Source organism: Podarcis cretensis, assembly GCF_951804945.1.
Source record: "Podarcis cretensis genome assembly, chromosome: 8".
Lineage (NCBI taxonomy): Eukaryota > Metazoa > Chordata > Lepidosauria > Squamata > Lacertidae > Podarcis > Podarcis cretensis.
The window spans coordinates 74,774,524-74,790,911 of NC_137177.1; the positions used below are offsets into that span (position 1 = coordinate 74,774,524).

Genomic DNA, 16,388 nt, shown 5'->3' on the forward strand with positions numbered 1-16,388 from the left:
AAGGCAAAGCGCTGGGAAGCCTTGTAGGCCCTTTGGGGATATGCTGGTTCGTAAATCCATGTTTAACATGGCACAACACGAGGGCTAGCAGCTCCCGGCATTTGAGAATGGGAAGCAAGGGGTTGCATCCTGTTCTAGTCCTGCTCAGAGCAGACCCATTGAACTTAACTGGCAAACCGAGATTCAGTAATTTCAGTGCGTCAGCAGGATACCACCCAAAAAGTTTGGGCAGAGGTTTTGAGTTTGGAATCATCTTATATAAACTGAAGCCAGACAGATGCTCTACTCATAGGGAGGAGGCAGCCAGGCCATGTGGGAAATCCAGATGGCAGCTAGACCCAGCAACCCAGCGCAGCTTGAAGGACTGAGCCAAAGCAGATAAATTAATGGTGGACCCTGTCAAGTGGTTTGACCCAAGGAGCTGTCCAATGCTACCAGGTGCTGATACTATCCCTGATTCCTAACCAGCTGGTATTGCATTGGTTCTGCCTGCAAAACCTTTGTTCTAGAAGGCAAATGAGTACTGGAGCCTGAAAAGCAGTCAAATCTGCATTCTAGGCCCCACCAGGCTCTGCCCTGGATCTCCTCTGCCTCCTGTTTCCAACAGAGACCCCTGAGACCATATGGTTCCATCTTGGCTCCGCCCTAACCTGGGCTCCACCTATCCCAGCCGTATGTCAACTTTGGGGGAAGGGCCAAAGGCCAAAGGTCACTGGTTCCATCCCTGGCGCCTCCAGTTAAGAGAAAGGTTGTCTGTCCAGAATTTGAAATGTTGCACTCAAGGGAGGGGAAAGGTTGATGGGAAGGCCACTGTTGAGTGGTGGCTACTGCTAGACCTCAAAGCAGACTCTCTGAAGTTAATCATCATGACTAACTCCCCATGTGGAGATGAGGAAGCCAAGCAAGGACCGCCCTCCGCCTCCTTCTCCCAGCGGTATGTCCCACTGGGCGTGGCCCCAATGTGGGGGTCAACCTGGTGCCCCTGCCCCAATTGGTCTGGCTGGCAGAGGCAGTGTGCCTCTGAATGGCTGTTGCTGGGCAATGCAAGTCAGTAGAGCTCTGTTGCATGCAGGTGCTGCTTGCAGGCATTCCAGAGGCCTTTGCCACTGTGAAAACAGGAGGGGCCTTTGGTCTGATCCAGCAAGGCTGTTCTTATGAATAGCAGTGAGAGGGGGCTGCTGCCTTCACGCCCCACCTGGGGGCTTCCTGGAGCCATCTGATGGGCACTGTGGGGAAACAGGATGTTGGGACTAGACGGGCCTTTGGCTTGATCCAGCAAAGCTCTCCCTATGTTCTCACGTTGCCAGGTGGCCTCAAATTATTCCATTGTTTCAAACTCAATTTCAGCACAGTTCCAGGTGCTATTCCTTTTATTCAAATGTTTCCAACCTGCACTCTTTTGCGATAAACCAATATCCACTTTATTGCCAGGACTGTAATAGGACAATTAGCAAACCAATATTGCCAGGGAAATAAAATAACAGGGCTTTGTCTTTGTCTTTTTGCATTTTTATAGCATACAAATATTTGTGGCGCGCACACACACCTGCCCCTCCCCTCTAAAAAAACCCCCTCAGCTAAATTGCCCTATTAATGAAGCTACCATCTTCACTTCTAGCCAAATTGCCTGCTAATGGGACCTGTTTTTATATACCTCTTCCCCATATTTCTAATTTGCTCTTTTATAAGTCTCACTTGGACGATTTCGGTTTTATGAAGTTCTTGGCAAGGGGAGGAAGAACGAAGCCTCTGCCTTTTTTTCTTTTTTGCCTTTTTTGATAGACGCTGAGCGGATATGTGGAATACAATCCCAAAACTGATCCATTTGAGATGAAATGAATGGAAGCAGACCTGGTGTGTCCCATGAATATCAGCCTCTGGTAATGCCCACCGATCTGCTGGCAACTGGAAGCACGAGTTGTACAGTATAATATGCCATTTTTGCAGCTCCCTTTTCAGACATTGTGTTGCTGGGCTGCCTGACAACAGAAGTCATCTGGGCCAGATGATCCCACCTCTCCTCCTCCATGGGCTGTTCTGGGGGTTCGTCAAATCTCCCAAGCCCCTCCAAGGGGGGGCGCAAGGGAAGGACAGGGGAGAGAGTCATATTGTGCTAGCAGGTTCTGTTGCACCGGCTTCCATTAGTGCAGCAACTTAGTTGACTCTGCCCCACTGGGTTGTGTCCAGTGCTAGTCTTACCCAGAACAAACCCATTGAAATCAACAGACCGAAGTTAGCCATGTCCATGCATTTCAATGGGTCTACTCTGAGCAGGATTAGCATTTGGTGCAAGCTATAAGGTTGGGTCCAGCGCTAATCCTCGCCCTGTTTTTTGGTGGTGATATTTTATTGGAAGTTTTTAGACCCTTTCAAACTGCATTTTCCCTTGTCGCAGCTTGCCCTGGGACAGGCCTCAAAGCGGAAGGCAGGTAACAATTTAAGAGAATAATGACACTTGGGGTTTCGTTTTCCCCCCAAAAGGGTGCAAGCAGCCTGTTGTGTGGACGCCACTTACAGGGTAGGAGGGATGGTTTTCAAAGAGTCCAACCCAAGCCAAAAGTAGGGTAGTGTCATGGGCAGATCGGACACTGAGGAATGATGGGAAGAACCAGCTGAGGAAGCCCCAAGGGAAGAAAGCCCGTAGCCCAGGAAGTGGTGGTGGGACAACAGGGAGTCCCGTAGAAGACCGGGAAGAGGAGGTGATGGAAGCTGAGGAGGTAGCAGGGCTTTGTGAGCTGGGAGAGTCCAGAATCAGAGGCAGACATGAAGCAGGCGAGTAGGAGAAGGAGGCCAAGAGGCAGAGATGAGTCAGGCTGGTGAAGAGTCAAGGGTGTCTCCCCCTCCTGCTGCAACAAGCTCCAACCCCTCTGTCTCCCTCAGACCACTCCTCATTGCCCCACTACCTTTGGTGGTTCCCCAGCTGGTCCCTCCCACCATTCCCCTGCGCCCAACCAGTAAGAGGTGAGGTGGGGGTTGCTAGGGTCGGTTGTCCTCCCCCCGCACCCTGCTTTTCTATCTAACCCGGGATTCTCCTGGTCCATCCCTGGAGATCCCTCAAGGGCTCTGATTACCTCCTCGTCCTCTGCGCTTCTTCCTCCGCTTGCCAGCGCCGCCCGCTAAGACCCCCTTGGGGTTTACCTTCGAGCTGGAGTGGGACATTGGGAGTGGGTTTCTGGCGGAGTGCTGAGTGGGCCCGGGCGGCCTCGCCTCTGTGCCGGCTTCCTGGCCATGAGCAGGACCCTCCTCACACCCTCCTTCATCCTGGGACGAGCTCCCCTCCAGCGAAACCTCGCTGCCTCCCGCCCTCGAGCCTGCAGCCTCCAGTGGGGTCCTTTCCAGAGACGGTCTCTGGGCTCGGCCAGTCCTTGTAACTGGGTCTCCTTTAATTGGGTTTGTCTCAAGGTCCCCCAAATTCATTCCGGAGGGACCCTGGAGGCCCAAGGCCTCTGCTTGCTCATTGCTGCTCAGTTCAAAGTTGCTGACTGTCTCCGCGATGGGCTCCAGTCTGATGGCCATCTCTTCCGACCTCAGCGGAGGCTGCGGCCTGCTTTCCTCAGCGCTCACATCCTCGCCTTGCTCGCTTGGAAGACAGAAGATTGATCGCTTGCTGGGGAGCTGCATGGCCGATGCCCATCTGTGCTCCGGACAGTGGCTGTGAAAACAACCAAAGAGGAACTGCAAGTTCAGATAGCAATGGAGCCAATGCGGAAAAGACCAGGGTTTGAATCCATCACCCCACCGTGAAGCTCACCAGAGTGGCCTTGGGGCAGTCCCTGCCTCAGCGTGGCCTACCCTACAGGGTTGTTGTGGCAATAAAATGGGGGCGGGGAGCGAACAATGCGGTTCGAATCCCCGCAATGGGGTGAGCTCCCATTGCTTGGTCCCTGCTCCTGCCAACCTAGCAGTTTGAAAGCACGTCAAAGTGCAAGTAGATAAATAGGTACCACTCCGGCGGGAAGGTAACTGGCATTTCCGTGCGCTGCTCTGGTTCGCCAGAAGCGACTTAGTCATGCTGGCCACATGACCCGGAAGCTGTACGCCGGCTCCCTCGGCCAATAAAGCGAGATGAGCGCCGCAACCCCAGAGTCGGTCACGACTGGACCTAATGCTCAGGGATCCCTTTACCTTTACCTAATACCACTTTAAACAGCCAGGGCTCCCCCCCAAAGAATTATGGGAGATGTGTTGCACAGAGTGCTGAGAGTTGTTAGGAAACCTCCTATTCCCATGAAAGAACTACAGTTCCCAGAGTTCTCTGTGAAGAGGGATTGGTTGTTAGGCTACTCTGGGAATTGCAACTACTGAAGGGAATAGGGCTCTCCCTAGACACTACACAACTAGATGGCCCAATGGTCTGACTTCACACCAGGGAGCCTTCTGTGTTCCCATTTCCTAATGGAAGAGCCAAACCTCAGTAGCAGAGTATCTGCTTTGCATGCAGAAGGTCCCAAGTTCAATCTCTGGCTGGGAGAGACCCCTGCCTGAAACCCTGGAGAGCTGCTGCTGCCAGTCAGTGTAGACAGTACTGAGCTAAGCAGACCAATGGTCCGACTCAGGGTAAGGCAGCTTGCCTATGTGATAAATAAACAAAGACCCAACCCAAACAGAAAGCAAAGTAACAGAAGCTCTAACCTTAACTTGGCACGCCCTAAATGCTTTAATAAAGCATTTGTGGGTTTGTATTCCAGCCGAGCCATACGGAAGTCTAAAGCCGGCCAAACTCCCCGCTTCCCAAGCAGACTCGGGGTTTCGGAGGCTCGGTGTGTGTTTTTTGCTCTGCGCTCAGGCGACACCAGCGTCTCAAGCGGCCCAGCCCTGGCACTCTGAGCATCTATAGGCAGCAAACTATTTTCCCCTCTTCCTGGGCAGCTCAAAGGCAGGTCTCAGCACTATCAACAAGGGCCAGTCGCCTAGCAACTGCTGCCTAGGAACTGTTGCTAGAATTGTGAAGGATTTCCTGCATTAGTGAGCAGGCTTGATTTCTGCCCCAGGGACTGTGTGGTGCATGGGTTTGAGGGCTCCGGGTTTGCAGCGTCACAGTGGGCTCTTCTGATTCCCGGTAGGCCTTTGCCCGGCCTCCCACAATGCCCTGGGTCAATGAGAGCCAGAGGCATTGTGGGAAATAAAAATGGCAGTCAGTACTGGGTATGGGGATGGAACTAAAGGGAAAGTGGGGTGCCCGCGGAGATGGGAGCACATAGGCCCTATCAGAACAGGGCTGGCGCTGGACATCATGAAAAGGCCTCACTACCATGAGCCAGTGGTGTGCCAAGCTTGTTCCAAGGCATCCCAATAAATTGCCACAGAAAACTTTCCACTCTGGAATGCTGGGAAGGCAGAATGACAGCAGGACTCTATACAATGATGGCCTTGGTCCATCAAACTCATTATTGTCTACTCTGACTGGCAGTTGCGCTGCAGGTGTTTCGGACAGGGCACCATTCCCAGCCCTACCTGGGGAAGCTCTGCCCTTCCCCATCCCTCATAATGGAAAACAAGTGAGTTTGGAATTAGCTGCGGAAGCCTGAGTGGGCGGAGTCAGTCCGGGGCCTGAAGGTTCTTCGCAGAGAAGGCTGCCACCTGCAGTTCAAAGGCTCGCCACATGGGGCAGCTGTGCGTAGATCCTGGCAACACCAAGGGCATTGGGAACCTGCTGGGTTTTGTACGGAGCTCTGTGCATGCCCCGTTGGCACAGGGTCCCAGTTCATGTCCCGCCCCCGTTCACATCAGCAGTGCACATTGAAAAGCCGCCACCTCAACAGCCAACTTGATGTGATTGTGCACATGCTCATAGCAAGATTCCTTTGGTGTGAGGTCTCCATGGTCAAACTCTGGAATTCGCTCCTATGGAAGGTAGTGACTGCCACCAACTGGGATGGCTTAAGAAGAGGATTTGGGCTCCCCCATTCTTACCTTTTGCCCTGTGCTTTTTAGGAACAGGTCCATGTTTTAAAGCAGGGGTCGGCAACCTAAGGCCCATGGGCCACAAGCGGCCCATGGGAATCATTTAACCAGCCCACGAGCTGCCCCCAGACCAAGCCGCCCACTCGGCGAGTCCCCGCACGCTGCGATAAACTGGCGCAGCGTGGCACAGTGACTCGCTTTTGCGGCGCCGGAAATTGTGTCTGCGCAGATGAAAACGCAGAAAATCACGGGCCCACAGAGGGATCTCTGCTGGAGTGAACCGTCCCAGGCCAAGTAAACCTTGCCGACCTGTTTTAAAGCACTGTGTCCCAGCACTTCCTCCCCTGACCCCGCCTCCCCTATGAAAACCCGTTCTTTAATACTGAATTGGAGCAAATGGCAATTAGGGCTTTCCACAGAATTGCCATTTGCTCCAATTCAGCAGTAAAGAACAAGTTTTCACCAGGGCAAAAAAACAGCAACAATACACCAGCATTCAGATATGGACCTGGAAAGTGGGAGATTGGGGGGGGGGGGTCTCTACCTCTCCACATGTGGAAAAATGACAGGACATGTGATATAAATATGGTAAAGGGCCTTATGGGTATTTTCTTTGTCTTCCTCTCTTCTCTTTTTTCTCTGGTATTATTATTATTATTATTATTATTATTATTCCTGTTTTGTAGATTAGCCTAATTCTTACTGTACTTTATGTAAAAAAAAAAATCCAATAATTTGTTTTATAGAAAGAAAGAAAAAGAAAGCCCAGATCTGTTACCTGAGGAAAAGTAAGTGTGAATGAGCTCTTAGTCAAATTCATGGAGACTCTCCAATGGCTAGTAGCCACAATGGCTATGTTGAACCTTTACTGTTGGAGGCAAATTGTCTCTAAATAATACCAGTTGCTGGAACTGCAAGTGGGGCGAGGACTGCTAAAGTCAGGTCCTACTCGCAGACTTTCCACTGGGACACCTGGTTGACCACCACGAGAGGAGAATGCTAGACTAGATGAGCCTTTGTCCTTATTCCGAAGAGCTTAAGTCCTTCCTCTGACTGCAGTATGTGGCAAATCTATTACATTTGAAGCCTTCTTCTGGATGACCTGTTTATTGAGCACACATTGCTTATTCAGAGGTTAGACTACGGTATTGATGGAGTATTCTCTCTTATTGGTTTCTGGGGAAGTCATACCTGATTTGCTTGTGGGATGGTGATACCATAATGATTCTGATATGCTCTCTGGAGGACAGGGTGTGGACCCAGAGCATCCCCCATCCTGCACTTAATGAGATCATATAACAATTCTGGGTCTACAAATTAGAGGAACAAGGAATGGCCCCAAACCACTTTATTCTTCAAAGCCTCTGAAATAATGTCTAGGTCTCTGGAACTGCCTGGATCATGTGACCTTAGGGCAAGTCCTCAAATGTCCAAATTCTCAACACCAAGGAAATAAATTATAAATTGTTGACCTAGGGTGCTGTAATCCCCTTTACTTCTGCAAACCCAAATTTCCAGTTATGCGATTGTATGCGTAATGCAAAATCCGGACCATCTGCAGGCGCCCCTACTCATTCTCCTCAGTTGGGGCCATGGGAGTGTGTTCCAAAGTCCTGCCTTAACAGCGTCACTGCAAGAGACCCTCTCAGTGCCCACTGAGACTGGTGATAATAATATTATAATAATAATTTATTATTTAGACCCCGCCCATCTGGGTGGGTTTCCCCAGTCACTTTGAGTGGCTTCCAGCAGGATATTATAAACACGGCAAGATCAAGCATTAAAAGCTTCCCTAAACAGGGCTGCCTTCAGATGTCTTCTAAAAGTCAGATAGTTGTTTACTTCTTTAAAATCTGGTGGGAGCGCGTTCCACAGGGCGGGTGCCACTACCGAGAAGGCCCTCTGCCTGGTTCCCTGTAACTTCGCTTCTTGCAGTGAGGGAACTGCCAGAAGGCCCTTGGCCCTGGACCTCAGTGTCCGGGCAGAACGATGGCAGTGGAGACGCTCCTTCAGGTATACTGGTGAGGAAAGATGGCAGGGAGTCCAACAGCCTAATGCTAGGCTTGTCCCCATCTTCCTCCCTGCTGGGTTCTACAAGTGGCAATGTTGGGATTAAGGAGCAGGAGGAAGCTCACAGACAGGGCTACCCTCTGGACTGAGTGGGACTAAGCAGAAGGATGTTGGAATTAGAAGGATGTTGGAACAATATTATATGATTTTAGCAGGAAGGATATAAAGGATTTGGAAATAACTGACTGTTAATTGGTGAAAGGAGGAAAAGTAAAGCTACATTATATTAAGACAATTTACAGGACAAAAATTTTAAAAGAGGGAAAGGATTTGCTGAAATAGATAATAGACCTAGAATACAAAAAGGGAGGTGTGAGGAGGTCAAGGAAATAAGCTAATGAAAGAATGGTAATGAGGAGATCTGATGCATTTTCTTTTTTGCGTTTTTGTTTTTATTTAATGGGTTTTATTTCTCTGTTTTTTTTCTTTTTTTATTCCTCTTTTTTATATTGCGGTGTGTTGTTTTGTTTTTGTTTAATGTGGTATGTTTATTTTTTCTTTCTGTAATTGTTGAAACTTTAATAAATATTTTTTTTAAAAAAAAAAAAAGAACTAAGAAGACCAGCAGGTGGGTTCCAACTCAGGGCAGACCGAGGTTGGTCTAAGCACCAGCCTCCGCTAGGCCCGCAAGCACTTTTGCAGAATGGCAGCTGGTATTACGCACACCAGGTTCACTGGACTTTCTGGGTTGCAGCCGAGCTTTTCAGATCATCATTTGTTCCTTCTCCTCTGAGCAGCAGCAGCTTAAAGCGCGGCTCAGGCAGAGCCTTTGAAATTGTAATGACACCTTTGATTTCCAATCCGCAGGCGGAGGCCAGGGCACCGGAGACCAGGAGCGAGGAGAGGGAAAGGGGGAGGGAGAGTTTCGGGAGACAATGGTGGGCGTAGACCATTTCCAGAGGCGCCGCGCTGGGGATGAAAAATTATACGGTCCTCGATGCCAACGGAATGACAATGGCAGGGTGGCGGGGAGCGTTAGGGGAAAACACACCCGGGGAGGGCTGCAAAGTCCAGAGCTGTGGAGGCGATCGAAACAAACCTCACTTGCTGCTTCCTTTTGGAAACTAGGCATCACTTTGGAAGTTTGGAAGAAACACACACATCCCAAATTATGCATGCATGACGGACAGAAGATGAAACAAAATAAAAAAATTCCTTCCAGTAGCACCTTAAAGACCAACTAAGTTAGTTCTTGGTATGAGCTTTCGTGTGCATGCACACTTCTTCAGATACATGCACACGAAAGCTCATACCAAGAACTAACTTAGTTGGTCTTTAAGGTGCTACTGGAAGGAATTTTTTTATTTTGTTTTAACTATAGCAGACCAACACGGCTACCTATCTGTAACTGGGACAGAAGATGAATTTTCAGCAGGGACCCTGGGAGTGCCCCACTGAAAGACTGTAAGATGAGAACGGCTGGATCGTGTCAATGGCCCGGCTAGTTTTCTCAGGGGCCAACCAGATGTCCATTGTGGGAAGCCTGATAGAGCTGTACGTGAGTGCTGCAGCAACTCTGCCCGCTTGTGTTTTCCAGCAGCTGGTATGCCTCTGGCATTGGAGGCAGAACAAAGACATCATGGCTAGTAGCTAGTGGTAGCATAGCTGTCAACTTCCCCCTTTTCTTACCAGGAATCCTATTCGGAATAAGGGAATTTCCCTTTAAAAAAGGGAAACTTTGACAGCTATGACTGGTAGCTCCATGAATTTATCTAATCCTCTTTTGAAGCCATCCAAGTTGGTGGCCGTTTCTGCCTCTTGTGGGAGGGAGTTCCATAGTTTAACAATATGCCGCGTGAAGAAGGAGTTTTATCTATTGCAAATCATCCAACAGCTTCATTGGATGTCCAGGAGTTTCTAAGTGTTACGTGAGAGGGAGAAACACTCTTCTCTCTGCACAATCTGAAAGGGTGCCTTTCCTTGACCTGCTACTTTTCTAGGTGCAGGGATATTTGAAACATTTAATCTGTTCTCGCAGTGTCCAGTCACGGGAAGCCGATGGGCGATTCCTGAGCGCAACAATATTCTCTCCACTTGCAATGCCTAGCAGGTGGAATTCAGAGCACTATTGCCTTCAACAGGAGAGGTAGAACATAGTTATAATGGCTAGTAGCCACTGATAGTCTTCTCCGTGGATTGGCTAACTCTCTTTTAAAGCCAATTAACTTGGTGGCCACCGCTGCTTCCTGCAGGAGCAAGTTCCATAATTTAACTAGGTGCTGCATGGAGAAGTCCTCCTTTTTGCCTGCCCCGAATCTCCCAGTATTCAACAGGGCAGACACTTGCCTGACACAGATGCCTTGGAGCCACGTCTCGATGGATTTGAAGTGGTACTCCATGTCCCCATAGGTGCTGGAGACAAACTTGTAGGAATCAAAGACTTGTGACTTGCCTCGTTTCCACCTGGCCCCTAGGCTGCGCTCTCCATACCCCAACCAGATTTCCACATGGACAATGTCGTGGGGCTGCCTTTTTCCTGCAGAGAGGGAAGGAGTACATCTTGGGAAACAGCCTTTGAAAACTGGCGTGTTTAGCTACACCTGGAAGGGGGTGAGGAAGAGGGGAGCCTTAATGCATCAAAATTCTGGCACTGGAGAATCCCCTCAGCACCTGCCCTAGGAAGAGGAAGAAAGCGGATTCAGGTAGTCCCATGAGGGGTGTGCGTGTGCTGAAGGATTCAGATGAAGACAGAAACCGGTGTCTGAATGGAGTGGCAAGACATTTCGAAGCCAAGATTTTGAGGCCATCAGGCACATTTGGAATTTTGAGGAAGTGCTTGCTGGCGGTCATGAAATGGCTGCCCTGGGCGATGCGGAACATCACAAAATGGCTGCCATGAGGGTATGGCATATTATAAAATGGCTGCTGGGGATGTGGTATATCACCAACATGGCACCTTTTGGGTGCAGCCGTGCTTGCAAGGCCTTTCCCTGGTGCCCACAAAGATGTTCAGTGCTCCCCTCACAACCTTCGATTCCCTTGGAAAAGTACATAGAGTTGAAGGAGGAAGTTTGGAGAGCGACACTTTTTCCCACTTTGTTTTTCAACTCAGTGTGCTTTTCAAGGCTCGGATTAAGTCTATTGGATCTCGCTTTTGCCCAGTTCCCTTGGAAAAGCCAGGTGTGTGTGTGTGTGCTCCTGCTTGCTCGGTTTCTTTTTTGGAGCAGGGAAGTTGACCTGTGGGATGGGAGGGACAGAAGTGTTCAGATATCACCTGCTGAAACATAGAAATGTGCCCATGGGAACCCCCCCCCCCCAAAAAAAACCCAACGACAACTGGTGAGCTTGAGATAAGAAGAAAGGCAAAAGGATGGGAGGAAGATTCAGAAAAGGACAGGAAAAGGAGTATGATGGACAGCACAGGCCACATTACGTTGTGTGTCAAAGTAAGTTCCTGAAATGAAGATGAGATCTCCTGGTTTCAGATATTCCTCGCTGGGTAATGTAGTAGGAAGAGTGTCATACTGATAAGCTTGGTTTCCTAAGCCCATGCAGAAGCCAAACTCTTCTGTCAGGTCCCACATTACTCTCCGGATGAACCCGCAGCAGTCCAGGAAGAGCGGAGAGTTGTATTCTGGAGCTGGGGAAGAAATTGAAGCAAAGGTCAGCTGGAAAGTGGAATATTGTTGAAGCAAAATGGCAACCTCAAGCAAAGCGTCCAGAAGGAAAATGAGCAATGGGGAACAGATGAGCAGACCAGGGACTCAGCTACGTTAGTCAAGAAACAGCATGCAAGACCAGATGGCACCAGAGAGCAAAATAATTTCTAAGCGATTTTCCATAGTGTTTTTTTCCCCCTTTAACGATTTAATTTCTTACTTATTTATAGTGTTTCTTTTCCTGCGTGTAGATTCACCCCAGGTAAGAAGAAACTCCAGCATCCAGCAAGTTTCCCACAGGCATCTGGTCGGTCACTGTGAGAACAAGATGCTGGACTAGATGGGCCTCATCCAGCAGGGCTCTTTTGACGTCCTTGCGAAAGAAAAGTGTTCTGAGGGGTTGCTTATTTCAGCAGTATTTTGGTGTCACAGGGAGTCTCCTACGCCCGCTTTTCGAAAACAAAATGGCCTGGGAAAGCAAATGGCTCTTACTTCCAGCTTGATGGTATTTCTTTGCGTAAGGCACGCCGATGTAACTCTTCGCTTGCTCAAGAAACTTCATCCGGAGTTGCCACTGGTCATCCGGATCCAGATTTCTGGGTACAGGCACTTTCTTCCGAGCAACCCTCCTCAGTTCCTCCTAGAACCAAGGGAAGTGAGCGGGGAGTGAAATGGAAGCAAACGAATGATTGCTCAGACTTTGGAGTGCATTGCTGTACATGACATGGGAAGAACCTTTAAAGCCTCTCTTCCTTCCTCTCCCTCTCTCATAAAGAACCCAAGGAGAGCTCTGCTGGATCAGGCCACAGGCCTCCCTTGCCGAACCTCCCATAGCAGGCAATTGGCTGGCTCCAGGAAGTCCACAAGCAGGCCAGAAACGCAACCATTAGGCAAAGCAGCATACAAGCATGTGAATATTAGGCAAGCTTTACCAATGAATTTTCATGAGGGTTCTTTTAAAAAGAAAGAAAATTCCCCACTCCCGCCCCACCCTGCTCTCCTGAACCCAGGACCCGGGAGCGAGTCCTCCATTAGCAACAACCAAACAGCCGCTTTGCTCCCTGTGAAATCCTGCTGATTTGAGAGAAAGAGGGAGGTGCACACACACAGCCCCCCTGGGATTACAAAAAAGGACCTGCCGCCGCTGTCAGGACCGCACCAACTAAGCCGACACAAATCCTGCATTGTAAGGGGTTGGGCTAGATGACCCTTCAAAGAGTGTCTCTTCAAACTCTGCAATTCTGCGATTCAGTGAATAAATCCCAATTATGTGGAAATGGGAAAAGCAAGCTAGAGACTGGAAAAAAACGAGAAACTGAGAGAAATTGAAATGGGCAGATTCCTCCGTCCCTACATGTAGCCCTGATGATATTGCTGGACTCAAATGCCCATCAGCTCCAGCCTTTGTGGCAAAGCATGGGAGTTGCACTTCAGAGACTCAAGTGGTGCTGTGGTCTAAACCACTAAGCCTCTTGGGCTTGCTGATTTGAATCCCCGCGACGGAGTGAGCTCCCTGTGCTCTGTCCCAGCTCCTGCCAACCTAGCAGTTTGAAAGCACACCAGTGCAAGTAGATAAATAGGTACCATTGTGACGGGAAGGTAAACTGTGTTTCTGTGCGCTCTGGTTTCCATCATGGTGTCCCGTTGTGCCAGAAGTGGTTTAGTCATGCTGGCCACATGACCCGGAAAGCTGTCTGTGGACAAACGCTGGCTCCCTCAGCCAGTAAAGCGAGATGAGTGCCACAACCCCATAGTCACCTCCGACTGGACTTAACCATCCAGGGGTCCTTTACATTTGCCTTTTACCTGCACTTCAGCAACATCTGGAGGTCTCAGACCTGGTAGGCCAAAATATATGGAGAGCAGCAGATTGTGGAAGGCTGGTCTGCACCAGGGGTGATGAACCTTTGCCCCTCCAGATGTTGTTGGACTCCCATCAGCACTGACCAGCAGGGCCAGTGATGATGGGAATTGTAGTCTAGCAACATCTGGAGGGCTACAGCTTCTCCACCCCAGTTCTGCACGGACTGGCAGTGGCTCTCCTTCCTCAGACCCAATTCTGTGCATTTCTGAAGAGCAATGAGAGACATCCTCTTGCACAAGCCCTTGCAAATGTCCACCAGCTGCTGCTTAATTTTGCCAATGTGAATACAGGACAAGGGAAAATCTCCTAAAAGGCCATCCAGGCTGGCAAATAAGCTGATTTCAACAGAGGCCACAAGATGTCACTGTAGAGTCGTCTCTGTTTCCTTCCCACCTGCTCTGCTCTTGCTACAAAATACTACGGTATTCTTATGCTCAACCCCACTTTTCCAAGCAGGTAAGGAGTCCAAGCCTTCACTTGGGTTTGGTTGTCGGAGAAGGGGGTCTTTGGGGAGATTGTTGGTGCTTCCTAATATTTGTGTGTGTTTGCAAATATATAGGTTAAGCCAGTGCTTTTATTCTAAAAAAATGTTTAGGGGTACTCTCATTTTCCTAAAGGCAAAGGTAAAGGTACCCCTGACCATTAGGTCCAGTCACGGGCGACTCTGGGGTTGCGTGCTCATCTTGCTCTATAGGCCGAGGGAGCCGACGTACAGCTTCCGGGTCATGTGGCCAGCTTGACTAAGCCGCTTCTGGCGAACCAGAGCAGCACACAGAAATGCCATTTACCTTCCCGCCGGAGTGGTACCTATTTATCTACTTGCACTTGACATGCTTTTGAACTGCTAGGTGGGCAGGAGCTGGGACCATACAACAGGAGCTCACCCTGTCGCGGGGATTTGAACCGCCGAACTTCCTACTCATATTGAAATACTGCCCCTCAATGAGGCCAAACTTAGATTTATAAAATGATTAGGGGTATGCGTCCCCCTGCGTCCCCCCAGAAAAAAAGCAGAGGCAAGTAGCACAAACTCTCCAACAGACTATAAAAGTCCTCTGCTTCCACATCAAGATACCCAGGTGGATCCAGAGGTCAAATTTAACTCTCTGTGTCTCACTCAGACTTAGGGATGGACAGATCGGTCCTTTTGGTTTCTCTCATTTTCCCAGTCTTCAATTCAGTTTGCCACATTTCCCTGTCAGTTTGAGAACTTTGTTTTTAAGGCCTGACAAAATCTAACAGCATTTTATAGCACACATTTCTCCTCCTAACATGTGTATTTTTGCAAAGGAATTTCCCCCCAACTGAATGCATTTCATTTTATTTTCAGGAATAGATGCATATATGGGCACACTTCCTCCTAATATTAGATACATATTGCCATGCCTTTGGCTGGAGAACTGCACCACAGAATTTGAAAATGGGTGAATCTCGAAGGATTAGTTGCATTTCGGCTCACGGAAGTGCAAATGAGGAGGGTTTTCTACTTAGAGTAGACCCAGTGAATAGAACAGACATGGCGTAAATGAAGCTGAGTGTTGAAGGATTCATGACAGATAAAAGAAAGTACTTGGCTAAAGTGTGGAATTTGGGAACAGAATGATAGACTAGATGGTCCATTTGCCTGATCCAGCAGGCTTCTATTATGTCTAACCTGAATTAATTAATTTCAGTAAAACTTACTAGGAGACAGCCTCAGATTGCACTTGGGTTACCTCATCCTTAGCTGGGAGTAAGGAGAAGGAAGTCTTCCTCTCTCTTCTGAGGGGGAATCTACTTGTTTAGAACTGTTCCCCAAATAGTTCTGCATCACAATACCAGTTACCTAAGTATTTAGATTACCTAACAATAGGAGGTGCCTGGTTGGAGCCAGCAGACAGGTTTGACCAACTTTCAGCCGGCCTTCTGGTCCCATTAACCCTCTCCTGTCTAACCACCAATCTGACGGCAATAATTCAATGGTGGTGTGTGTCTGTTGCTGCTCTGTTCCCCTTCTCCCCTTGCCAGAGGATGAGCAGAGAGTGCATTTCTCAAAGACCCTCAATTCCTTTAAGGCTCAGGAATCAAGATGCAAAGACGAAATAATGCCTGAGAACCGTCAGGCAAATCACTGACAGTGCAGGTGCATATTCAACACACACACACACACACACACACACACACACCCTGGTAAGAACTATAAATCCGAGGCTTTGTTAAGAGCAAAACTCAGAGGGATCTAGCTGTAGTTTAGAGCTGGTAAAGACCAGCATTCCTCAACCTGGTGCTTCTCAGATGTTTTGGAATGAAGATGAAGTTGCATTTCTGCACTCAAGTGTCACAAAATGAGACAACGTTGTTCATCAGGGCCTTCATGGGGCTTCTGCATGTTCTGGGGCCTGCATGTTCCTGGCCAGGACAGCTATCCATCATCCTTGATCATAACTGCTTATTACTGCACACTTTTCTGTTTAGAAGCACAGAAGCTGGAGGAAAGTTGGCAACTTTTACTTGGCTAAACCATGACATCTGGGGATGGGGAGTAGGTCTAATTACCGGGGGCACAGATAAGATATACCTTCCTCCCTCAAGTTTAGAAGACAGATATATACCGTATCTAGTCCAACAGCCTTTGGGAAGATCACAAACACCTCACTAAATGCAGTTGCAAAAGCAAGAGTTTTCCCATTCTCCTAAATGAGATTAATCTACTTTAGTTGACCAATAGGGGCCAGTTTTAGCAAGCAAGGGGTGATTTTAATAAGCAGGAGTGGAAGTTAAGGGTTCCCCAATTTAATTATTATTTTTTTTAAAGCTACTTTGCTTCTAATGTGTTACAGTAAGAGGAATTAAGCTACTTTGCTTCTAGTGTGTTACAGAAAGCGGAAGACTGGCTTTCCATTCTACAAGGACAGATTCGCTAAACTGTTACGCTGTGCACTAGCACAGTGAATTGACTGCATGCACCATCC

The 16,388-nt window shown here is 48.8% G+C and overlaps 1 protein-coding gene across 3 annotated transcripts in view; it reads right to left on the reverse strand.

The window, feature by feature from the left end:
* The window catches only part of TTLL10 (tubulin tyrosine ligase like 10), a 210,413-nt gene that overhangs the window by 33,633 nt on the left and 160,392 nt on the right, over window positions 1–16,388 (reverse strand). The window contains exons 3-6 of one of the 3 annotated variants that reach the window (XM_079986812.1): window positions 12,066–12,213; window positions 11,348–11,554; window positions 10,261–10,450; window positions 3,072–3,652 (exon numbers count right to left, since the gene is read on the reverse strand). In XM_079986812.1, the coding sequence (XP_079842938.1) occupies window positions 3,072–3,652; window positions 10,261–10,450; window positions 11,348–11,554; window positions 12,066–12,213 (1,126 nt within the window). Of the gene's footprint in view, window positions 1–3,071; window positions 3,653–4,632; window positions 4,855–10,260; window positions 10,451–11,347; window positions 11,555–12,065; window positions 12,214–16,388 lie in introns of those variants that run through there. The other 2 variants (XM_079986814.1, XM_079986813.1) reach the window with 2 other exon arrangements.